Below are 25,734 nucleotides of genomic sequence, written 5' to 3'. Positions count from 1 at the left end.
TCAGAAAACTGGATCTTACTGACCTCCATGCAATCTAAAATTATAAGAATGACCTCATATCCAATTAGATGTTTTTATTTACAGTGATCTTGTGTATTGGCTAAATAGGTTGGAAGAAAATATCCACATTACAGAAGCCTCATTTCACCCAAAGCTTGACCTTGCACCGCAGGAAGACGTCATTTCATGGTATTTTTCAATAGCCTCCTTAAAAACCTATGTTGTACAGATGCCTGTGAATGCTAGCCATGTATGATACCCTATAGATTATCTTCTAATATGTTTTATGTTTTGATCTGCCTTTTTTTCATTATAACGCTACAGTATTGTATTGAGAAAAGCTGCTGTAGATCTCAACATTCAAAAACGCTTTTAATGGGCCATGCTGTTGTGATCAACCAATGACATGAACGGCGGGGAAACACTACAGAGAGAGCGCCACTGGCAGCATGAATAAAGGCAGGCAACGTGCAGGAGGGAGGGAGGGAGGTCCGAGGCTGGGGTAGGCTACGGGAAAACGAGGTAGAGGCGGAGTCTCTCTCTGAGCGTGCATGCATGCCTGTGTGTGTGTGTGTGTGTGTGTTTCCTCGCTCACCCCTCCTCCCTCTAACCACCCCACCCCCACCTCCCCTGCCCCCCCCCCTCCCTCTCCCCTCCCCTCTCCTCTCCTCCCCTCCCCTCGGCTGCCCGCCCCTGAGTCTGGAGCAGCAGCAGCAGTGGAGCTTCACTGCCTCTCCTCGCCTCACAGTGCGGGAATATACCAGCGGAGAGCAGAATGGATACGGAAGGGAGCCAGAGCAGCCTGTCCTCCAGCACGGACAACTCCCCCCACGACCCCTGGTAACAGCCTCAGCCTGCCCGCCTGCCTTTTGCTCGCCTCTCGGCCCGGTTTGAGTTCACCTTGGACTTTAGTTGAGTTCAGTGCGGGAGCAGAGCCGCGCCGAGACAAAAGACAAGCACGCTGTGTGTGTGTGTGTATGTGTGTGTGTGTGTGTGTGTGTGTGTCTCGCTCTCTCTGCATGTATGTGTGTTTGTGTGTGTGTGCGCGTGTGTGTGGGATGGATCCACTCAGTGGAGGAGACACAGACGCACCGCTGCTCCCCGCTTGTTTTTCCCCTCTTGTTTGTTTATTTATCTCGGTTTTCCTCCAAAAGGCCACATTGCAACTTCTCCTCCATCATCTGGAAAATCCTCTCCTTTTTTTCCTCCTCCTCTAGGGGATTATAACGGCCCGACTGGCCGATTGGTGACTTCGCAACATGGCCGATGCTTTCTTCTTACTTTATTGATGCTATATTATACATAATAGCTCCGGTTTTCCCCCTCCATAATGCATGTGTTGTGCTCGAAAAGACGCGTGTTATTCTGTGTGACTTACAGCTTGTATTTCTCTCATTCAGCAAAATGTTCATCGGGGGTCTGAGTTGGCAGACAACACAAGGTGAGCTGTCCCGCACGCTACTTTAATAAGTCTGAATGAAAGCCTCCTGTTTTCCTCTTTACGTGGCTACATTATAGCACCCATATTGCATGAGAGGCTTCCCGAAGTTAAGGAGAAACACTGCAAATAGTTAAATCAAAGCCTCCTATTCAATAAGGATCAGCTCTTAGGATTTAGATTTGCCGAGACGCAGGGAGATTAACACTGGAAATGCGTGCACATACAACGACTTGTCTGTCTTTTCTTGTGCACTTATTACACTAATAACAGTGGAAGGGCATTTCTAGTAAAAGCGGTCGATTATTCATCGCCAAAACCAGAAGTTCAGACCATATTGATGCCCACGCTCGTGGGTTGTTTTCCTTATTGTTGCTCTCAGCTACACTCCGCTGAATCCATTCATTTATTTTAAGACCCATGAGCGCAGGCTGGTGTATGAATACAGTTTATTCCTGTTGCGATGGCCTGTGTTATTATCCTGCTGCTGCTGCTGCTGTGTCAAAACAGCAATCGTCACCAAGTGTAGCTTTGTTTGTGGTCTGCAGGGCCTAATGGGCTATTATGCTGAATGGCCAGATAGCCATAGGCTACTATCTCTGAGGGCTGGAGGGACACAAACACAACGTGGTCCGTCCCGACCCCATTGTCTCTCTTCAGCCACTGCCAGCCCATCACCTCACCAGGGCCTGTTAGAGCAAGTCAAAATAGCATCCCTGGATGTAGCTGTTTAATAATATTCCCCCGCTGTCTCTGCAGAGGGATTGAAGGAGTACTTCTGCAAATTTGGCGAGGTGAAGGAGTGTATGGTGATGCGGGATCCCGTTACCAAGAGGTCGAGGTAAGAAGGAGGCGTGTGCGCTTCCCCGTCCTATCACTGGATGCCCCCATGCGATTCCACGCCTTTCCATGACACTGTTAAGCCGCCGTGAGTTTGCATTTTGATTTTGTGACTTGAATTGCTGCTATTTTTTTTTAATCTTTTGCAGGGGGTTCGGGTTTGTAACATACGCAGAGCAAGCTGGTGTGGAAAAGGTTTTGGCGCAAAACAGACACGAGTTGGATTCCAAAACGGTGAGTTTTGCCCTTTTTGAAGAGTTGGATGGTGCCAGTAAAGTTGTCTTGGGTAACTTTTCCAATTAGGATTTTGTGTAGTATGTTTTTTTCCCCCTTCGGTGCATTTTGCCTCCCACCGTATGGCTTGTAAAGTTGAGGAGTGCGTTTTGGAGCAGCCTCCTCCTCCTCCTTCTCTCTCTCTCTCTCTCTCTCTCTCTCTGCTCATTTCCCCCTCCAAATCCCGGTTCAGGGCGCCAACATGAAAGCGTTCTTTCTTGGTCTTCATTGCCATGGTTACCTGGGGACCTGAATGGGGTAGGAGCCCCTGCAAAACCCTCACAGGGTTTATGCAGAGAGCTCACAAGTTGTTTTTTTTCATATATAACAGCACAGTTTTCTAGTGGCAACTCTGTCGATTCTCAGAGAGAGAGATTAAAAAAAAGTTTGTGGAAAGGAAACAGTTGGTTCCCAAACTGATGTCAGGGGAAGCTCTGTGAGGTCCACATGAGTCTAAATTTAAATATTGATGTAGACACTGAGGTTTGTTGAGATTTGTGTTTGAACGTCTACTCTGATCAGGGGTTTCTCTGTAATTTCCCCTCCTACACTTCTGACACATGAAAATTCAAATGTGGGTGAATGGGACAAATCGTTTACCAAATAGAGATAAGAACACATAATATGCTTGTGTTTAGCTAAATGCTGGATACTTATAGAAGGCGCCTTGTCATGAAAAGTACGTAAATCCCTGTGGTTTGTAGATGTGGTGTCACAGAGCTGCTGACTCAGATTTAAATATCTATGAAGGTGTGAATATTGCTGTCTTGGTCATGTAGATTTGTTGTAGGAATGGGGACTGGGTGTGTCTTTCTTTCGTCAGCTTGTGGCCTTCCCTAACCACACACACACACTCACACACACACACACACACACACACACACACACACACACACACACACACAATAGGATCATTTGAGAGTGAAAATCGGTGGCACAGAAAGGCAGCAGAGCCCAGGGGTGGAGAAAGGTAGAGTTGGTTAGTTGTTGGAGCAAGCCTGTTGCTGGGGGTGACGCCAGCCACAGGAGACAGTGCAGGAACTGCACAGCCTGATGGGATTTATGTCTCCATAACAACTTCTTGGCTATTTTGCATTAACTTAAGACACTCTGCTCGGTTGGGTAGCAGAGCCCTAACACACATACAGTAATGCTTGTCAGGGCAGACCTTTATACTTAGTTTATGTGTACGCAAAATTGAGATATTATCTGTGTTTTTTGGTGAGATGATTAATATTTAGAAAGTTTGAATTGAAAAGTTGGAGCCTTACTCTGTCGTGAATGATTACAAAAAAAGTGTTGCTGCTGGTAATCTGTGTCAAATTTTTCAGTTAGCTTGGAAATAACTTCTAAGCAACTGTAAAGTGTTACTTCATGAGTCATATTACCTCTTAAAACTAGATGCTGCCTGAGTCCTTGAAAGCTAGACCAAGTGTGTGTGTGTGTGTGTGTGTGTGTGTATGTGTGATGTGAACACTTGGTTTGGAGGGGGAGGCTTTTGGAAGCTCCACTTGGCAGGCCACTGGTGGGGTTAGGCGTTGCCCTATTATAAACCGAAATACGGCGTAAGGCTAAACAATAATAATGTTAACGGCCCAAATGCAGCTTTAGGATCTCAGGTTGTTGTGGCAGCAGTCTGCGGAGGAAGCATGTTTGTAGTAGCATTTATCCAACCACGCGTTTTGAGCGAGGGTATGGTTGCCATTTTGTCGTTCCATTTTGGAAATAGGAGGCCAGATTTTTGTTTTCATTTGTTTGCAAATCTCAGATTTGCTGTATAGTTAAAGTCGATAATGACCTTGCGCTGGGTTTTTTATTGTGTATAGTATAACGCTATATAAAATATAACTGATCCAAAATAACAGAATGCAAAACAAAACAACTCGTTCTTTGGCTCAACCATTGTATAAGGTAGTAGTTACGTTCTAAGTATTTATGAATAAAACCTTAAAAGAGTTAATTTTGTTGTTCAAAGCAGCTTTAGGTCAACTGTGGATCAGAAAAGAGTATTTTAAAAAAAACTTACGTAGCTTTTTCTTCACACCTGTCCTTTTAAAAATGATTTTCTCTCTTTATATTAATTTCTATATTTTCTGTACACATTGTGTGTCTGCCTGACTCCTGGACATCCCCCTCTCTCCTTCCACAGTTAGAGAAGGATAACTATTGTTTGATCAGCATGAGATGTGAGAAAGACATTCCTCCCTGGAATGAGGAAGAATATTCGATGCTCTGATTTTTTTTTTTTTTTTCATTTTTAAGCCGGGCCTTTGGTGTGTGTGAGACGCTACAAAGCACAAAGCCGGAAGGAGAAAGACGAGGAATTTGAATGAAAGAGATGTAACAGTGCAACAGGGTGCTGTGTAAGGACACATAGGGTGAGAAGTGAACCACATTAACTGGTGCAAGGTCCATAGCACTGTGGTTAAAACTGGTTACATGTGTTATTAAACATTTACAGTCCTGTTCCATCCAGTCTGGTCTTATTCAACCTTAGAAAAGGAAAGACACAGGCCAAGTACTGGTTTTAACTACTGTCAATACCTGTGTACCTAAACAATGAAAATACAACAAATGAGAGGTTATGTATTGTTTTTAGAGTGAGGTCTGTTGAAGTTGTTGTTTTGGTTGGAGGTTAGATTTCCTGCCGGGGCAGAGTATGGCCTGAGGGCAGTAGTGTGCCGTTGTATTTCTCTGGACACAGAAGAAGGGCACAACTGGTATTTGTTTTCTCGGAGAAATACTTCACTGGAACCAGTTACGGAAAAGAGAAAAGGCGAGATCAGATACTCTGTGAAACGCTGCCACTTCTTATACGCTTGGATTAGGCCCGAATTATTTTGGATTCCGGCGTGTTATTATTAAATGTGGACTTGCAAGAGTTTTCAGATGAGAAAAATGGTCATTTGTGTGATATGTGATTTGGATTTACAGATTTCTTTGCTTGACTAATTCAGGCAAATATATGATGGATTATTGTGCACTTTTTAGTTCAGATAAATAAACACTCTTTAGCCATCTTCATAGCGCAGTGGACCGTACTTGTCTTACCCACTTTATGTGTTGTAATTTAGCAATTTTTATATTTTAAAGGCCCAATGCAAAATGAAGAGAATGCTGAAATATTACTTAGAATGAAAATATCTTTTAGAGAAGGGAATGGTGCAAAATAAGGAACATGAAGTATGTAGTAATCAAATGATCCTTTGTTTGCTTTTTAGACTTTTTACACCAAGTAAACAGGAATGCCCTTTTCAGAGTGTGGTACAGTAGGTGGTAATTGCTACTTTTGGCACGAATGTCTGTTTGTGAAGGTAATAGTCTGCATGGTGCTAATATAGCTGCTTTCATCTATAGCCATGCACTGTAACAACATATGTTAGTGCCAGCCTCTGTGGACCACTGGCACCGCAGCCTGCTACTGGTCTAACACCTGGTTAGTGGGGAGTTGAGGTGCTAGCGCTAGCTCCTAGCTCCTGACTGGAGATTAGCTGTTAATGCTGACGTGGACAAGACTGGAGAGGGGGATGGAGAAGGTGGAAGTGAAGAGAGAGAGAGCGAGAGAGAAAGGGAGGCCCAGCTTCTGTGCTGTAATTAGTATAGATCTGAAAAGCAACTAATCGGATTGAAGGAAACAAACTGGATTGGGCTTCCGAGGTCCATACGCGGCCTTAGATCCAAGGGATAAAGCCTGGACCTGCTCTGAAGGTGGATCCAGGGCGCTCTTTGGGCCCCACACCACCACTACTACCACACACACCCGGCCTGGAGAGGCGAGGCTCTCTATAGCAGGGTTACAGGGGTAGGGGTAGGGTTGGGGTTGTGTGTGGGGGGGGTCCTCATTAGTGAGCTTCGTTAACTAATTACTGTGCCATTGTTCAGCTGTGCAGAATGACCCTGCTGGCCTGAGCCCAAACCAAGTCTCTCTCTCTCGCTGTGCATGCATTGACATGCCAACTCCTTTTATCTCCTCTCGTGTTCATAGCTTTTTGTTTAGCTTATATTGATTATATTGCTATAATGGGGCAGCCTGCGGTGCCTCCTATCAATATGTGCGTTGGCCATTTTGTTACAAGAATGTCTTGGCAGGTTGACTGGTGTGTCCGAGCTCGAATGTTTCTATATGTAACTGTGATACAGTGAGCATGGTTGTAAAGTATGTGTACGGAAATACAGTTGTCGTCAGTAGTGGAAGAGGTGTATTAATATATATGTGTGTGTGTGTGTATTCTCGCCTATTAAATTACATGTGTGTGACATTGTATACATGTGTTGGTGTTTATGTTTGTGCTACATTATGTGGGTGCTTGTGAGTGTATGTATGTGTGCCTGTGGGGGTAGCACGGGAGCCCCAGTTCCTCTACGGGCCCATCTGTTTTGTACTCTTTGTCCTGTTAATTAATGAAATCAGAGGGGCTGCCTGCTGGGACGGCCCCGCTGCACCGCTACACTGGACAGGCCCACTTTCTCATGGGCTGACTCCTGTTTTCCAAATGAATGCCTCCTCTTTCTCCCTGTGCTTTTTCTTTTTCACTCCTTCCCTCTCTCCTGCTCTCTATTTATCTTTCTATCTATTAGGGTACAGGGTGGAAGCTGTTTTTTTTTTTCGTTGTTGTTGTTGTTGCACGCAACATTTTGTGTATTGACTTGACGTTGAATTTTTTATTTTTGTTTTCCAGTTTGTTACACTGGTGGACGCGCTGGGCCACGTGAGGTGACTATTGGTCGTAGATTAGTCTAGTCTTAAAAAGCTAAACCACTAAAATCATATTCTAGGCTCTGCCGTCACTATGCTACTTAGATTGAGCGGAGGTTGGATGTCATGAAGCAGGATGTTAGTCAGACCATTTCATGAACACTCAGTCATAACTCTGTCAGTTTAGGAAGAAAACCTTTTTTCTTCCTTGAAAGGTTTGTTAACATTATTCACGATTAGCTACATTTCAACCGGCCTGATTGAGACCGCTACATTGTCGAGCCACTTCTCCAATGTCAAGCCTCTCGAAGAGCTATTTCTGAGTGTTGCAAACAGTGACCTGGCTAAGTCATTTTACTTTTGCTTTGTGGCCTATCTGTCTTCCTCGAGGCTAATCCACCAGTCTGATAGATGCTTTAGTTTTCATTTATTACAGCCTTCCTCTTGAGTACAGCCAGATGTAGAAATTACATGTTAGATATATTCTGTTATTTCGCTGAAGTGGAATGATTTTTTAACAGCATGGCATGACTGTAGCCGTAGTAGCACTACTACAGATATTGCATTAGGCCTAACCTAGTCTAGTTGGTAACCTTCTGTATCTTAGGCTATTTCTAAGAGCTCCTGATCAATTAAAAGCTATGAAATATTGGTGTTTTGTCAACACGTGAAGTAAATGATTAAATATCCCATGAAAAAATATAAATTTGTCAACCATAAGGTTTTTCTGTGCTATTTACACTGTGGTATTTTTCTTTTTAATATCTGTCTGTGCTACATAATTGCCTCGGGGCAGCTCCTGTCCTGTAGTCTTGTAAAAACACTTGAAGGCAGGTGGGCTGACCTGAACAGGAGAGGCTCTTACCTCTCAGCAGTTTCAGGTCGGAAAACACGCCGGCCATGTTGCCTGTATTTCCCGAGCAGTTTACACCAATATGACTGTTTTGTAATCAAGAAGTTTTATTATGATAAAAATACATACATAGCACAACACAGTATTTAATGATGACTAAGTATATTACTGCCTGCTTTCCAGGCTTCCAGTGTGATTCTGTCTCAGCGTTGTGCTTTAGAGGTCACTGCCTTGTGTGTTTGCATATTGTATATTTTGACCATAAAATACATTTATAGTATTAAAACATTTCATTTTAGGGGTACAGTAACAGTGGAGACTTGTAGCATATAGAAATAGATATCTGTATTGTTATTTATTTGTGTTTTTTTTTCTCATCCTTTCTGTTAAATCATAACAGCAAGATCATATAGTTGGTACACACATCCCTTGTGTTGGTAATCATACAGCATGACATCTATAATGTTAAATTTGGCCCACTAAGCACAGACCCTGCGAGGAATGCTGTGTTGTCATTGTTTGTGAGTGCGTTCTGTTGTTGCACTGCTGTTGCAGTGAGCCGACGGTGGCTTTGCGTGTCCTTGTCACCTTTGTCTTTGTGTTCAGACCAGCTGGAGGTGACATGACTCTTTTCGTTTTTGTCCCACTTCAAGGTGCAAAGGCCTTCTGCAATCTCTCCCAAGGACGCTGCAGCTGCATCTTAGTTACACAGCGCTGTGCTCTCGAAACAGTGGTAAATCTTAGGCACTTAAAGGTCCTCGAAGGATATTTTTGTCTGTAGATTTGTCATCAGAAACAGGGAATTATCGGAAGGAAGAGATGAAAGGATTGTTTGAATATTGAATGAAAGCCCTCCCTTGTATTGTGTGCATTGTTCTCATTATAAGTACTTATTTCTGGCGGTTTGATAGGCTGCTTTTAGTTGCCAATATCAATTCAATACCTCTGATAGCGGCTGTGTGAGACACAAGGGGTTTTTCTTCACACATCCAATTATTAGAACAAAGATGGAACTCTAAGACCATAATACACTACAAGGTCCTGTGACCTAAAATCATCTCTCTTGTTGGCTTGAGTGAGAGTAACACGAGATTCCACACAAATTTAAAATGCCAGGCCAGGCTTTGCATATTTAGCATTATTAAAGGCCAGCTCATTCAAAACTCATTTGCTTCTAATTTTATCTGTAACCTTGACCACTGCTGAGACATTCCACTGGGGAGAAATATGGATACAGTCAAATCTGGCTAATCCAAAATGGAGGTTGCCTGGATTTGTGAGATTTAAAAAATATATATCCATCGGAAATGTATTCAGAATATTACACACTCATTTTGGATTCCAGACCGCCCTGTCTAGTTTGTGGTTAAGATGCATCTAGTTGTGTCTCGACACACAAGTAAAAATAATTCACGCAATTCAGAGACTGTACGTATTCACGTCTTTCTGTGTGTTTTGTTCCCAGCGCCTGTTTGTTTGGGTGGTGTGTTTGGACTTTTGGGGGCTTGCATCAACAAGGGTCTACTATACATACTCACTGATTAGCATACGTTCTATTTCTGGACGTTTTGGCCTTCAGATGGGTTCAGACTTAGAGGCTCAGTGTTTTAACTCATTCTGGTTAGTTAACAGTGTGATAATTCATTGATCCCTGGAGGGAAATTCACTCAACTAAAGCAGGGTCACATACTGAAAAACATATCTGGAGTAGTAGAGATTTGGTGTTTTTGCTCAAAGGAACTTGAGCAGGGCAGATGCATTCGAGTGGTGGGTGCTCTGGTTAAGAGGAGGTCTACCTTGCAGTCTCAGAAGAGACATGACATTTCATTTTCTCTTTTTTTTAACCTTAATATTCATTTGGGATTCCAAGAAACCCTGGACCCTCTTCACAGTAACAGTTCAAAAACATACTTGACGTTGTTTTATCACCTTTATACTTAATGACTTTTCCTAATTTTATAAGAATTTCTTATAAACATGAATTGCTGACATGTTTCAGATGTTTGCTACAGAAAATTATTTATCACTTCTGGTTGAGATCTCCTAGACCCCAACTGTAAAACATGGTTAAATACACCAGATTTTCACATGCTCTACACCTGTGAGTGGTTTATAGTAGGGCTGCAACTAACAATTATTTTATTGTTGATTAATCTGATGATTATTTTCTCGATTAATCGTTTAGTCTATAAAATGTCAGATAATGAAAAATGCCTGTTGTAATTTTCCACAGCCCGCGGTGACGTCTTCAAATGCCTTGTTTCATCTGACAGACAATCCATAACCCAAAGATATTCAATTTATAATTATATAAAACTGAGAAAAGAAGCAAATCTTCACATTTGAGAAGCTAGAACCAGCAAATGTTTGGCATTTTTGCTTAAAAAATGACTTAATTGTTTATTCGATTATCAAAATAGTTGCCGATTAATTTTCTTTCGACTGACTAATTGATTAATCGACTAATCGTTGCTGCTCTAGTCAACTGTACTTTTTCTGCAGCATTTTCCCTGACAAAGGGAGATAGACTTCACTATGTAGGTTAACATACTGTACATTTCTATGTTTGTGAATGGCCTTTTGGCAAACTAAATTATATTTATGTATAGCCCATATGATATATAAGTACTTTGTACATATTGGATTTCAATAAGGTTAGAAGAAAAGAAGAAAAAAAATTGTTTTGCAATTACTATTGTTATTTTTACACACACAGAAATGGGATCTGTGGGACACCAAACAATGAGGAAGTAAAGACGTCAACAAAACACAACGGTTAAATTCACAGTTGCATCCTCCTAACAGAATTATGTTAATATCTGTAATACAGTGGTACCGACCTACACGATCACATTCACATTAGGAAAGCTTGAGATGTTTTTTCTCTACTTTTACCAGTTTGTAAACGCTTATCTTAACTCGTGTCTCAACTCATGTCTCCCCCACAGATCGACCCAAAGGTGGCTTTTCCACGCCGGGCCCAGCCCAAGGTGAGTGCACCCTGAAGGGGTTAACACCGAGGAAGAGTAGTGATGATGTCATGTGTCACCCCTAATCACTCAGACCTGGTTGGCTGGGATTAGAGTCGGGCACGTGACCAAAGAGGAGCGGCAATCCACTTGTCCATCCTGACACCCTGACCCTGTACCCTGACCCCACCAACCCCCTGACCATCAGTAGCCAACTTCTTACACACACGCACGCACACACACACACACACGCATGCACACTTTGTATCCTGGCACACACTTGAACGCATTCTCACAGACAGTACTCACCTGTACACACATGCACACCTCTGTGCCCTAAATGTTGCAGACCTTAAACTCAACTGAATTAGGTTGAATGCTCAGAAGAGCTTTCAGAAACCTCTGCGATTAGATAAACACCAACAAACACAAAGTCTCTTTATCACCACCATCTACCCCCTGCCTAATGTGATTAGTGGTAAACGATGCTTCTTCCTCTCCTCTGTTGCTAGCTGGTGACCAGGACAAAGAAGATCTTTGTTGGCGGACTGTCAGTCAATACCACCATCGAAGATGTGAAGCAATACTTCGACCAGTTTGGAAAGGTAAACTACACACAGAGACAAATCTGGTATCTATTTGTAGCCATGAGGAGCTCCTGTCTTTTAGATTCTCTAAATGGACTGTTCACCTTTGATAGATTATATTCATCTGTTGGCCCTATCCATCTTTAACCTTTTCTTTTTAAATTTATAAATTACAGAGTGTTTTAATCCCTTTTCCCTTTTCATTTGAGTATAGCAAGACAAAAGGTGCAAAGAGAGCCTAATTTCAGAGAAACTGTGAGGAAAAAAAGGCAGATGTTGAAAGTGAAAGTGAGGAGTGATGGAAAAGAAAGACAAAAGCTGTGTGGTCAGTGATGGTTCTGCTCTGCCAGCTACAGTATGAAGTTGTTTGTTAGTTTATCTCTTGTTAGCAGTTTTGCTCTTTTTTTCTGATTTGTTTTTGGCTTCAACATTCAAACTGCTCAGCTCCTTTGAATGAAATTTGGTGAAAAGCAAACACATGCTGTGGAGACAGATGAGTGGCCGGGGAGAGGGAGGGAGAAAAAAAAAAAAAGCAGCCAGAGGAGGGGACGAGAAGAGGGAGATGGCGGGGGACTGAAAGGGAAGAAGCAACCCCCCATAGAGCGAGAGGGAGGGGAACTCGGAAGGGTTGAAGGGCAGAGAAAAGGAGGAATGTTGAGACAGTGAGGAAGAAAAGTGACTATGAAAGGGGGAAAAACACCAATCTGATGGGCCATAAATGCACCAAAGTATCCTTCATGCGTAAAATGTTGGGTTACTTTTTAGCTAACTACACTTTAGTGGGTTTGGGGAGTGTGTTTGAGGAGAGTTCAGGCTCTTCATTATTAACTAATCAAATGCAACAGCTGCTCCTGTAACACCACCCCCCCCCATCCCCCCACCCATCCCAACCCCACCTTACCCAAAATCAGTACCTCAGACTCCCCTCCCATCCCACACAAACACCCTGCTCCAGTCCCTCTCAGCTTGTTGCCGTGGTGACCTGCTTTTGCCCATTGTCCCGCTGTAATCCAGTGTTTTTGTGTGTGTGTGTGTGTGTGTGTTTCCTTTTTAAAAAAAAAATGTGTGCGAAGTGTGAATGTGTATTTGCATTAATGGAAAGAAGGGTGTGTGTGCATATAAAAGTGTGACATCGCAAACAGAGGCGAGCTTGCATACATTTGTACAGATACAGACAGTGAGACTCACACGCAGGACAGAGTCTAAAAATGAACATCACCTCATGATGTAGGCCTAATGGGTTGGAAGAAATTAACAGCACAAACCTCCTTCTGCCTCGTGTCGGGCATTGTTTTCTCTCAGTTGGCCTTTGACTCATGTTTGGGGGTATTACCATATTTTGGGTGCCGGTTTAAATTGCAATGAAGTCTTCTAATTCTGTGCCGGTTCATCCTGGTCGATCTGGATTACAAGTGTGGCCATCACAACATTTTAACTCGTTGTAAGGTGGATGTTGTGACACGTGTCACGCTTCCTGACTCTGTTTTTTTTTTTTTTTCTTTTTTAAATGGCTGTTTGCAGCTGTGTGCCGAATCAGTTCTCCCTGGTGATTACAGACACTCATATCTAAGACAGCACTCCCTCCGCAGGATGAGGGAATATTTGGACTGTTTGGACACGTGAGACCAAAGCTGTATCATGGATAGCGCCAATCCCACAGTGCATTCCTGCTGAGCGGGAGGTATTTCTTGTTTATTATCTGAGCCTGGTTACAAGGTGCAGGTTGGGATGGAGTAGGACTCAGTGTCCTGTTTATTTTCATACTGTGGCACCGCCTCAGAAAGAAAACACAGAATGCACTATGCATTTTCTGCACCTCTTTGATACGCGCTGAAGTTTGTTTTTTTGAAGTGCACTTCTGAAAGTACACCTACGCAAACTTCATCAGACTGGTCTGCTCAGTTGAGACGTCAGGTGTCGTGGACCAAACCGAGGCATGTGTGTTTGTGTGTGGTTTCCTAACTGAACAAATCTGAGCCCCCGTTGCTTAATGTCCCCAGGCCTGTAAGACTGCAGCCGCCATGTTTGTCTGAGAAATGAGTCAGAATCCTGAGGTGAAGGTCTTGTAATCCCACTCAACCTGGTGCAGAGTTAAGAACACCCTCCTTCCTTTTTTTGCCAAGGCTGAAGAACTGTAGAGGCTGTTTGATGTGAGAAATGTGTTTTAAACTGGAAATCAGGCATGCAGTTGGGTAATTTGATAATTAGCATTTCAGGCATTTCGGTCATACTGTACAGTCAATTATGTTTAATCCCAAAGGAAATCCCTGTTTTCATGCCTTTTATCCTGCCTCTCTGCATTCCTGAAAGTACCATAATATGAAAAACCATTAAAACCCCCCCTTTTTTCAAACTCTCCTAAAATAAAATGACAGAATAGGCTGGAGCGGTAAGCAGAGGAAGGAGTGGATAAGATGAAAAATGCAGCATGGACAGGGCAGACGGGAAAAGTTGGGACTCCACTCACCCATATGAGCTGGCGATTAGGAGGCTTGACTGAACACTTTGTCTGCTGGCCTGTTTAGAGAGATGGCCAGAGAGAGAGAGAGAGAGAATGAAAGAGGGAGATGTGAGGAGACAGCAGGGAAAAATGTGAATGCCACCTTTCATAATCTTGTAAAGAAAAAAAAAAAGCATAATGGACTTGTCAGCAAACACTTGTTCTTCAGACAAATAGCAGCACACTTGACACACAAAAAAAAGATATTTTTAATTCTGCACCCTGAAGCTGCTCAGGATCACAGCTGACCCTCATCTCGGTACATCTGAGAATGTCAGAACTTCATGAGAATATGACCTTAACTTTTCTTCACTCCCCGCATGCATGCTGAGTAGTTAGCGACTGAGCCACCGCTAAGCCAATCTCAGACCCCCACAGCTATCCAATCAGATTGTCTTACAGCACCCTGGGCAGTGGACATCGGAGATCGTCTTCTTATTGGTTTTGGCAAGGGCAAGGGGCTGGTGTGCGACCACAGCATAAGCCCGCACACGTGACAGAATCCTTTGCAAGTCGGCACACCATTGTGTTCTCATTGAAGACAATTATACTGAGCATATTTAGCACGGGGCTACATGTGCTCAAAAATTTCAGCTACAAGGTCTCCTCAGGGCTGGCAGCGCTTACCATCCGGTCATCCTTCCAGAATAAATGCTAATGCTAACAGGGGGGGCTAGCTGTGCATGTAACTCTACTCTTATGATAACATGTTGGCTTGCAGCTGTCTACTTACTGTCCTGTTCCCTGGCTCTCTGCTGTGTCATTGAGTTTGGAAGACCGGAAGGGTGGAAGGCATGAGGGGAGAGGAGGGGAGGGAGGGGGGGGGGGGGAATAAAAACTGAATGAAGGACAGAGAGAGGAGGGGGTGCTCTCTCTCCCTCTCTCTCTCTCACTGTGTGTGGGTGCTATATGTTGAGAGGGATGAGAGCTAAAAGGGTCAGGGAGGTTGTAGAAGCAACCTTGATCCTCTGCATTTCCATCATGGCCACATTTAGGAATGAAAATGCACTGTTTCACTTTTGTAAGCACACACACACGAACACAGACCTCTCAATCGGACTTGAAGTGGCGGGTGTGTTTTTCATCTGAGGTAAAGGTTAGAAATCGAATTGGCCTGGTCATCCAGAGGCCTCTGCCACTCATGTTACACTGGTTTGAGTTTCAGTGCCGCTGCCTAATGAAAATAGCCTTGTAGTCATACTCCACATGTGTCTCCACGTGACTGTGATGTAGAAGAGCTGTGTTGCAGATTTTTTGGGATGTTGTCGCAAGGCTTTTTTTTTTTTTCTTTCTTTCTCGGTTGTCACTTAACGACCAGAGTTATTTCCACAAGCGATCCCAGCCTTGGCTTCCCTGTCTGTCTCTTCATGCTGCCAGAGCTTGAGCAGAAGCTGCTAACTTTTCCTGCCAGTGAAGGACAAGTGAGAGAGGGAGGGAGGGAGGGAGGAAAGAGGGTGAAGAGGGGGGAGGAGGTGGAGGAGGAGGAGGAGGAGGAGGAGGAGGAGGAATATGAATAGGGCAGTGGAGTGAGTGCAAAAAGGGAAAGTGGAGGGAGAAGGAGAATAAAAGGTGAGCGTTTTGACAAAGCCCCTAGTTCACTTTGTTCTCTCTTTCTCTCTCTCTGATCTGAAATGTTCACTGACACATTTTTTATCCTCCATCAAAACTTTAAAATTATCACCCCATTAGTCGTCACTGTTTCTCCTTTTCTGTCACATACTTTCTCTCCCTCTCTTTTCCTCCTTTCTCTCCATTCTATTCATTGAAATGAGTTGGGTCGGGGGTGGTGGGGGGTGGTGGTGGTGGTGGGGGCAAGTTCTTCTAATTGAAATTCTTTACAAGGTCTCCATGGGAATAGTAAACTTTGTGGAGAGGGAAAGAAAGACAGCAAGGGTTGAACGAATGAAAGGGGGAAAAAAAAGAAGGAGAGAGAGAGAGCAGGACAGAGTTTGTGAGAACTCAAGAGAAAGACAGAGAGATACAGCAGAGAATGGGAAAGAATTTCCTCCAGTGCCTCATGAACAGGGAACATTCACTCTTTTTCACATTGATAGATTGTATTTCATTTTATTTTTGTACAGCACCCCCTCCACCCCCCCCCCTCCCTCACTTGCCCATCGCTCTCTTCCTTTCTCTGCCCCTCATTCTTCCTTTTTCTTTTCTCCTTTGTCACCTGTCACCCCTCCCTCTCTCCCCTCCACCCTCTCCATCTGTTTCCCCCTCTTACTCCAATGCTAAAGAGGGACAATTGCACCCCATGCTGTGTAATGATGTGTGTGTGTCTGTGTGTCTGTGTGTGTGTGTGTGTGTGTGTTAATATTTCGAAGCTCATCTATTCTTCGCTTTGTTCTCACAGGTTGATGATGCCATGCTTATGTTTGACAAAACAACCAACAGACACAGAGGTACGTATAGCAAGTTACACACACACACTCACATTATGTTCATTTGTATTGACACACTAAATGGGACATCTAGAAACACGTCCTCATAACAGAAAGGAGAAACAGCGTGATAGAGTCACTTGCGTGCAGAGAGGTGAACCTCCATGAAAAAAATAGATGATTTTTTTTCTCCAATCACATTCTTTTGTCTTTCCTCCACTCTCGCCTCCCCCTGTTTCATTTATCTCTGTCCTTTCTCGGCGAGTCAGAAGTGCAGCGCCCGCTGAGGGTCACGATACCGGGTCAGATTGGTTATAGGGGAGGATGTAACTTAACGAGACAAGTGAAGAAAGAAGGGAGAAGGTGGTGGGGAAGGAAAGGAAGGAAGGTAATTGAGCGTGGTTGAAAAAATTTGGGTGTGGTAGAAGACAGTTAATCTGGGGTCCATTTTTGATGAACTGAACCACACCCATCCCGGCTCCTCCATATTGCCAACAGCTGATTGACAGGCGAGCCATGCAAGGTTTGTCTCATGACGGTAGCCACTTGTGTTAGAAATGACTGGTGAAGAAGGCTGAGGAAGAGGTTGGAACTTGGACTGCAGTCACTTGTCTATTCCTCTTGTCTATTTAATCAATCTGATTTCCCAGTCTTATTATATCTGCTCACAATTAGACCTGTAGAGTTTTTTTAAGTTCCTGGGATATTGATGGTGGTCTGTAAAAATATTCTGCTTGTATTTCACATCGTAGAGAACTCTTCCGAAATAAAATTCCGGGTTTTTACAACATTTTGTATCAGACTAATTGCTGAGAACTGGTGTCTCCGCTACACATTCAAGTGTTGGAATAATGTTTGTGTGTCTTCCAGGCTTTGGCTTTGTTACATTTGAGAATGAAGACGTGGTGGAGAAAGTGTGCGAGATCCACTTCCATGAGATCAACAACAAAATGGTACGCATGTGAGCTGAAACACAGTTCAACATGTTGGAGGTTTTGATTTAAGAACATATTAATTTTAAGAGTAAATATTCAGTTTATGTCACACTACTCAAACTACTGTATAAAGATTTGGGCTTGAATTGCATTGTGTTGTGAAATTAGTTTATGAATTATGTTGTATAGCTTTATTTCTATTTCCTACGTTTTAGGTTGAGTGTAAGAAAGCACAACCCAAGGAAGTGATGATGCCAACAGGCTCAGCCAGAGGCCGTTCCAGAGTGATGCCCTATGGGATGGACGCCTTCATGCTGGGCATTGGCATGCTAGGTAAGATTCAGAAAGCACATATACTTTACCATACTATACAGTACAATATATATAGTACAATGTATATATATGTACATAACAAAAGCAAACAAGTCAATCATACATAAGTCTCCTTGAAGGTTATAGGGAGTTGTGGTGGAGAGCAGAAGAGAAGCTAAAGTTTCCTAACACAATGTAAACACTGACATTTAAAGGGCAGCTTTATCAGTATTTAATATATATTTAAAGTCACAATTAATCATTTATTTAACCATATAAATGAAAAGTATATTTACACGTATTATTTAGTTACAGTTGAAACATGAGCATTTTTTGCATTTTCCAAATTATTGGAATTCAAATATAGTCCTGCTTACATACGGCATCAGAAAGGTTTGATGGCCATTTTAACGGGTTTCTAAATAATAATACCAATTTTTTTCTGGAAAGCAACTTGCTGGACACACAAGAACACTTCCACCTTTTCATTTGTGATAAATCTTTGTCTGCACCAGATGTAGCTCTTGTGATATTCTTTGCCTTCACCCATGAAATGTTGAAGAACTTGACTTGAACTAAAATTTGCATCCTAATTTCTTTTATATTATTCACATTTATCTGCTGTGAGTAAAAATACACGTATGATGTATCTGAAATTTAGAGGTCACAGACTGAGGGGTGATACATCTCCACACACTAGAGTAAAATTCTCATTGAGAGAACAAACTGAGATGTGTGTCATTTGTGGTGCTTTGGCGCCATCTACCGGACATTTACATCATAATTTTGTGTCCTGTGGCTCCCATAATAGTCTCAGTGATGGCTGGCTGTGTGGGTGTGGATCACACTAATCGGGACTGATTAGTCCATAATTCAACTTTTGGTGACCCTGACTCTCACCACAGGAAACTATGGTGAACTACCTGGACTATTACATCATTGGTCAGCACATATGTGAAGGAATCAGACTAAAATGGTCCACATGTTGACACTTTCCTCCAGAGCATCACTTGTATACAAACTTTACAGCGACTAAAGAAAATTTGAGCCTTTACAGCTAAATTGCCAGTATGCCACACTGTATACATTATTATTTGACGATTTTGTATTAGCTTTTGGCAATAATCAGATTGACTTTGAGGTAGTTCCAAAACTAATCCTGGCTAGATCAATGGCTATAAAAGCTTTATGATGAAAAACAATAAAATATTACTGCTAGTTTAATTTTCTTCAGGTGAAAACTGATTTTCTGTTACTGCTCTACACAGTGTATGCTAAAGAGGTAGCTGTACAAAACACTAACTGATCAAACTGGTCTGTGGTGATGATTTTGATGTCTATGTATTCATTCATGATTCATATGTTGACTAGATATGTCGCATAAATCGTCCTTATATCTTTTTTGTAGCCAAATCAATTGCGTTGATGAATGTTTATGTTTTTCCTGACAGGCTACCCAGGTTTCCAGACTACTACCTACACCAGCCGCAGTTACTCTGGTATTGCTCCTGGTTACACCTACCAGTTCCCAGGTAGGTCTGTTAACATCTAACACCTAATGTCACTTTGTACAGCTTCGCCAACAAGGAGAGAAGAAAGGCTAAAGGATACAGGCTGAGACATGAAGTTGATTCAGCTGTGAGCACTGAGGTCATGAAATGTGTTGGAACTACAAAGGCCATGTGGATCTCTCTCTCTCTCCACACACACACACACCACACACACACACACACACACACACACACACACACACACACACACACACACACACACACACACACACACACACACACACACACACACACTTAATACAAACTTACCTCCAGCAGAGTCTCTGGCTGCTTGTAAATTTAAGAGTGTGATTTTTAAATTGTTACTTTATGTCCTTTTAAAACCCTCTTTCCTCCTGCAAAATATCTCTGCATGTCTCAAATCTCATTGGTTGATGTTTTTTTCCTTTTGTTTGTATTATTTGCTTGTTTTCTTCTTATATTCTTCTCTGTTTATTTGATCTACTTACGTAACCTTCTTTCACTCGGCTGTATCGCCCCTCCTTTTCCTCTGCTCCCGCCTTCCTGCCTGTCCCTACAATAGATATTTACTCCTCAAACTTTACTTTCTGTGCTTGTGCGTCCATATCAGCGCCCTGCTGTGGCTAAATGTCTGTATGTGTGTGTGGCTTTGTAGTCTGGCCGGTGGATGGTGACTGTATTTACAAAGCGCTCTCTCTTGACCTTCTCTGTTTCTAGAATTCCATTTAGAGAGGACCCCCCTCCTGACATCATCCCACCCCCCTGAGCTGGCAGGTCAGTGGTTCCTCACTCCTCCACAGGCCCCTATGAGGAAAAAAAAGCTATTTTACAGCAGAAAAACTGACTGAGAACCTTCATAGATGCACTGTAGAACAAAAGCTACGCTGATCACGGATCAGTTTGGCTTCACAGATCTAAGGCTGCATGTTCATGGTCCTTTTATGCTCCTCTTTTACATTTAATATTGTATTTAGTTTAATTGTAGGCTTATTAGAGTAATAGTTTGATATTTGGGAAATACTTATATTTGATTTCTTGTCAAGATTTAGGTGAGAAGATTGATGTCACTCTCATGTCTGTACTCTAAACATGAAGCTACTGCCATCAGCTAGTTAGCTTAGCTTAGCACAAAGAGTGGAAACAGGGAGAAACAGCTAGCCTGGCTCTGTCCAAATGTAATAAAACAGGCCTACCATCACTTCTAAAGCTTACTGATTGTAAATATCTTGTTTTGTACAAAAACCAATGTGCAAACATGACACATTCAGGTTTTACGGGCGATTACTGGCACATACGGCACATATGCTAATCTAAGCTCACCAGCTGCTGGCTGTAATTTCTTATGAAGCAAACAGGTATGAGACAGGAATCAATCTTCTCATCTAACTCTCTGTAAGAAAGTGAATAAGCGTGTTCTATTCATTTAAGTTACATGTAACATGGGGGGGTAAGTACTTGTTTTTGTTCATAATAAAATTAGCATTATTTGTGGTCTACTCGACCTCTCTGGCCTTAAGAATCAAAACCTTTTTCATAAAACTTTCTTTCTGCTAATTTGTGTTTATTGGGTAGCATTTTTGATATACACTTCAGATATTACATATTTTTCTTCAAAACATAGAATAAGAAAGATCTTTGCTCCTCACCATGGGTGCCTGGTCATGTTTTGAAATGAGGGAACAAACTTGGAAAAATACATAAATGATAGGGGGGGTCTGGGGTCCTCCCCAAGAAAAAAAATTGTAATTTAAAACAAATTTCCTGCATTTCTACACCACCTAATCTTTTGGATTAAGTCAAGAAACAGCCACCTCCTCTAGTCTAGATTAGTTAGACTGAGGGTGCTATGAAAACCAAGAATACATCAAGAACAGTTTATAATTGGGTGGATCAGAACAGGAAGTGATTTTCAGAAGAATGGGTATTTCATATTTAAAATTATATTTATAAAAACATGTAGCCTAAAATGTCAGTAGGTTGCAGGCTACTAGACCATCTTCAAGGTCAAACAAGGACAAACCATTTTTATAAATGAAATAGTCTTACAACATACCACAATATGATTTGTATAATTAAACCTGGTCAAACAATGTTAAACCTGAGGGTTGCTATTCTCAATACTCAGAAGGCATCTTCAGTCTAACAACTACAACAAAGTACAAACAATTTGAATGAATGAAATTGCCTCACAACTAACCTAAAAACCTATTATTGGGAATTGCGAGAAAGTTTCAGAGTGACATAGACACAGAGCGTCCCCGTAACCATAGTAACTGACTCCAGCCTGTGTGCGCACGGCGCTAGAGGTGAGGGAGAGATGCTGTGCTGCTGCCAGAGGAGCCGCTGACTGAGATTACTCTGAGCAGCATGCAAGGGAATACATTACAATATAATAGATTTGTGTATATTTCTGGCTTTTCCCCTGATGATCTGAATAACTCAGTGCTGCACGGTGCTGCTGTTGTGCTGTGCTGCTCTGTCTTGTCTGTCAGATAGGAAAAAGCTTTGTTGTTTTCTGCCATTAATCCAGTCAGTTGTTTTGTTTTCAGCTGTTGTGAAATTGCATCCTTAGAAAGGTGTGTGATCCTGTGACTTTATAAATGATCTTTTAACTAACAATAAGCTTTCTGGCCGTGGATCCTTATCAACAAACAGCTACTGCAGCTCTGTCTTCACACTGCCATCTAGAGGCTCCGAGTTGTACTTGCATCTTTAAATGGAGACGTCATCCTCCTTGTTTTTTTGCAACAGTATTATTTTGCTTCACATTTAAAGAGACAAAAATCAGTTGTTCTGATGTTTAATCGGGGTAGTTGGGTTTCCATCAGATGTATGTAAATCAGAGGACAGATGTTTGAGCAGATGTCAGTTCAACAGATGTGGAGCTGTGGATTGTTACTCATGATTTGATACTGGAGCCATCCACAATGACGAGTGCAATAATTTAGTCTGTTTGTTACCCTCAGCCATTCCCCTGACTGCATATGGACCAATGGCAGCAGCCGCAGCAGCAGCAGTAGTTAGAGGTATGTGTGTGTGTTTGTGTATGTAAGACATGCTGAGACAGAGAATGTGTGTAGCCTACTTGTGCATATGCATATACTTGTATTCTTGCCTTAGGTAAAGTGTGTCTACAATGGCCTGCTTTGACAAATAAAAGTGTATTTTTAGACATGTGTGTGTAAAGCCCTCTAGTGTTTAAGCTTGACTTGTCTCCTCTGTCTGGTAGGCTCCACCCCTTCACGCACAGCTGGTTTCCTGGGCACCAGCAGCCCCGGACCAATGGCTGACTTGTATGCTGCAGCCAATCAGGACTCAGGAGTCAGCAGCTACATCAGTGCCGCTAGCCCCGCCCCCAGCACAGGGTTCGGCCACGGTCTAGGGGTAGGTCTCTCACCCCCTTGTCGACTCCCACACACACACACACACACACATTTGAATACATGCATGACTGCACGTATTTATTCACAAAGCTAATAGCACATGTGTTCATTCTAGTCTTTGTGTCCTCAGGGTCCTCTGATTGCTACTGCGTTCACTAACGGCTACCACTGAGAAGACTCAGGTCAAAGAAGATGGGAGGGCTTCTCCTCTGCTGATGAGCCAATCAAAATGCTGGCTGCCCACTGATGGCACAACCTGATTGGCAGGGCCACAGGCTCTACCAAGCTCTCTTGGCTCCCTGTGGCTCCACCCACCGACTGAATATCTTTTTAAAACCTGAACTCTGTTTTGCTGTACTAATCTCACTTCAACATAACTTCCCCGTCTCTCTCCTCTTTTGTCCTCATATAGCCTAATAATTAGACCCCTCTCCCCCTGATATCCGTTATTTTTTTTTTGAAGCTGAGAAAAGAAAACTGCAAAAAAACAAAAAACAAAAAAACAAAAAAATCTCTGAGGAAAAATTTGTCATCTTTGACAAAGGCACAGAGGACTTATTTTTAGTTTTTTTTTATTATTATTATTTTATTTCAATGTGATACGTTGTTTCATCGTGAAATCCTTGAAAGCTGTTACCGATGTGAACAGAGGGAGAAAAATAAGATGGGTCTTTGTCCGAGAGGCATTTTTAACAAAGGAAGAACAAATCCAACAGCAAGTCCCTTTTTTAAGCGTCACGGAAACATGAAACAACAACAACAACAACAAAAATGTATATTTTGGTAGTCTTTAAAAACAAACCTTTGTAATATTGTTATTAATATTGACATAATAATGATAATCTGTGAGGTATTTTATTCTGTAATTGGTTTTAAAGCAATGTTTTTATGTCTTCCTGTAAGATATTGTACATAGACGTTGGGGTTGGGGGTGGGATTACTGAACCGGCTGGCATGTCATTGGTTGGTTTGGAAAGGGTTAACAGCGATCTGACTGGATGTCATCTACTGCTATGTGTGGTCATCTCACTTCTTTTATTAGTACACGTATGGTTTATGTGTACGTTGTTGGCCAGTCCGCTCCAGCGCTGGTTCAGTGCGGCGCTGTCGACGATAGCTGTTGAGAAATAAACTTCCAGGAGTTTGTCTGGCATATTCGTTCGGTTAAAATAACAGTTTTTGTTTGAAAAGTCATCACTTTGTTCGCTTTGCTTCTTGAAAAAGCAACTATGACTTTTTCATTTTAACACCACGATGAACCACATTTCTTGTATCTTCACATGAAAACTACTTAAGATTAAGATGGTGGACTAAGGAAGAATTACAACCTTAAACAGGAGAGATCAGGGGTTCACGGGGTCGGGGGTTGACTTGACTTCCTCTTTTTTGAAAATATTATATATATTTTTTTGCGCAATTCACTTCTTAATGTTTTTTGTTTATTGTTTTCTTTTTTAAAAATTCTTTTTATGCGGTGTTCTCCGCCGTGAAAAAAAAATGAAGGACATTCTCAGAGAAGCAATTGTAGAAAACATCACGACCATGTTCTGTCCTCTGATCACTATTGAAGGTGCATGTGATTGCGTCTGAGTGTGTGTGAGTGAGTGTTTGTGCGCATACATCAAGGTGTAAAATGGAACTACTTTTTGGCAAACGAAGGAGCATTTCGATTGCCTTTTTTTTTTTTTTTTTGGTACTGAAAAGATCGCCCTGTTCCATTTTGGCTCATCTGCTCTTCTCCCCTGCCTCCCTCCCATTTCATATTTAGTTTGAATGAATTTGTGCTTCTCTGGATCCGACATGTTATTGTTTATATACAGTTGCTGCTCTGTAGTGGTGAACAGAGGGGGGTTTGGGCAGGGAACCAGAAATGGAACAGGGTCTGCTCCCAGTCGGTTCTGATACAGGACCTCATTGCAGACAACACTGGCTGGCAGGAAAAGTCAAAAAGCTTGAACAAATTCAACAAGTGCAAAAACAAGTAGCCTGTTTGTTCAGCCTTCTTGCTGCAGCCTGTTTGACGTTCAGCACAGCGAGACACTTGAAGCAGAGGACTTCCTGATCCAGCCAGTAGTTCCTCTGTCAGACCATCTGGGACATGACATAAAACTACTGCTGGACACCAACACTGTAACTTTTTAACTTACAATAAAGCAATAAGTTATTTTTTACCTTACAAATGAAAATAGTACTATTATTGGTAATAGCAGACGACGTGTGGATAATTCTGCGGCTTATTTTCAGAAAAAAAAAAAGAAACTATATTTTTCTGTTTTGAGATCTTGCTCCCCTTGTATATTGATTTTAATGATGTCTTTTGTTGTGTTGATGTAAGGAAAAGGGCCAATGCTTTGAATGGAGCTTGTAGCTCTACATGAGCTCGGTTAAAGTTAAAGATTTGGGATGTCCCCCGCCAAGCTTTACAGCAATGCTTTTCTTTTTTCCTTGTTTTTTTCTGATAATTTCAATTTTAAAATCCTAATAAATTATTCTAAAGCATTTGACTGTGGTTTCTTTTCTTTTTTTTTTTTTACTATACTAAGCAGTGGCATTTAACATTTCTGATTTTCTGTTAGTTGTAACATAAAAAAGCTGTGTTGCAGCATGACATACACTAGTTATTTTTCTTCAAACAAAAAACTTTAAAAAAGTATAAGGAAGAACTTTATTGTGAAACCAGTGTGTTTAGGCTTGTGGTCCACAAGACCCTGAAAACATTCTTTCTCAATCAGCTTCTTACTAAAACAATGGCGTCCAACATGAAGACTAACTTTTCTGTTGAAGTTCAAACAGTTTTGGTTATTTCACAAATATCCTACAGATTTCTGTATTTCTGTTTTTGTCTGAGCCCTTTCACTGGTTTGAAACGGGCAGTTGGAAAGATGCGATGTCACACATTTCTGTGCACCAATCAGGAATCGAAAGTATCATTTAAAACAAATTGTGTCGACCGTTGTTGGCATTTGCCGCCAGCACTGTTTATCAGTTCTGATAACACCACACCACACAGTCCTGATGACGCAGATAGGATT

General features: G+C 42.1%; 1 protein-coding gene across 1 annotated transcript; it reads left to right on the top strand.

Moving 5' to 3' along the window:
- Positions 1 to 684: 684 nt before the first annotated feature.
- On the top strand, positions 685 to 25,201 carry LOC121890749 (RNA-binding protein Musashi homolog 1-like). Its single transcript, XM_042403283.1, has 14 exons — positions 685 to 840; positions 1,401 to 1,441; positions 2,198 to 2,279; positions 2,428 to 2,512; positions 11,049 to 11,090; positions 11,582 to 11,674; positions 16,513 to 16,561; positions 17,411 to 17,493; positions 17,691 to 17,808; positions 19,239 to 19,319; positions 20,037 to 20,093; positions 22,286 to 22,345; positions 22,549 to 22,703; positions 22,833 to 25,201. The coding sequence occupies exons 1-14, from the start codon at positions 776 to 778 to the stop codon at positions 22,872 to 22,874; spliced, it is 1,053 nt and encodes a 350-aa protein (XP_042259217.1). The 5' UTR covers positions 685 to 775; the 3' UTR covers positions 22,875 to 25,201.
- The last annotated feature ends 533 nt before the right edge of the window (positions 25,202 to 25,734 follow it).

This window comes from Thunnus maccoyii, chromosome 3 (genome assembly GCF_910596095.1).
Source record: "Thunnus maccoyii chromosome 3, fThuMac1.1, whole genome shotgun sequence".
Lineage (NCBI taxonomy): Eukaryota > Metazoa > Chordata > Actinopteri > Scombriformes > Scombridae > Thunnus > Thunnus maccoyii.
The sequence above is the reverse complement of the archived record's forward strand: the minus strand, read 5'-3'. Positions and strand labels throughout refer to the sequence as shown.

Coding starts and splice junctions, on each gene's coding strand:
- LOC121890749 (XM_042403283.1), top strand. CDS start 776: ATGGATACGGAAGGGAGCCAGAGCAGCCTGTCCTCCAGCACGGACAAC. Junction 19,320..20,036: donor TTACACCTACCAGTTCCCAG/GTAGGTCTGTTA, acceptor CTCTGTTTCTAG/AATTCCATTTAGAGAGGACC. Junction 22,346..22,548: donor AGCAGCAGCAGTAGTTAGAG/GTATGTGTGTGT, acceptor TCTGTCTGGTAG/GCTCCACCCCTTCACGCACA.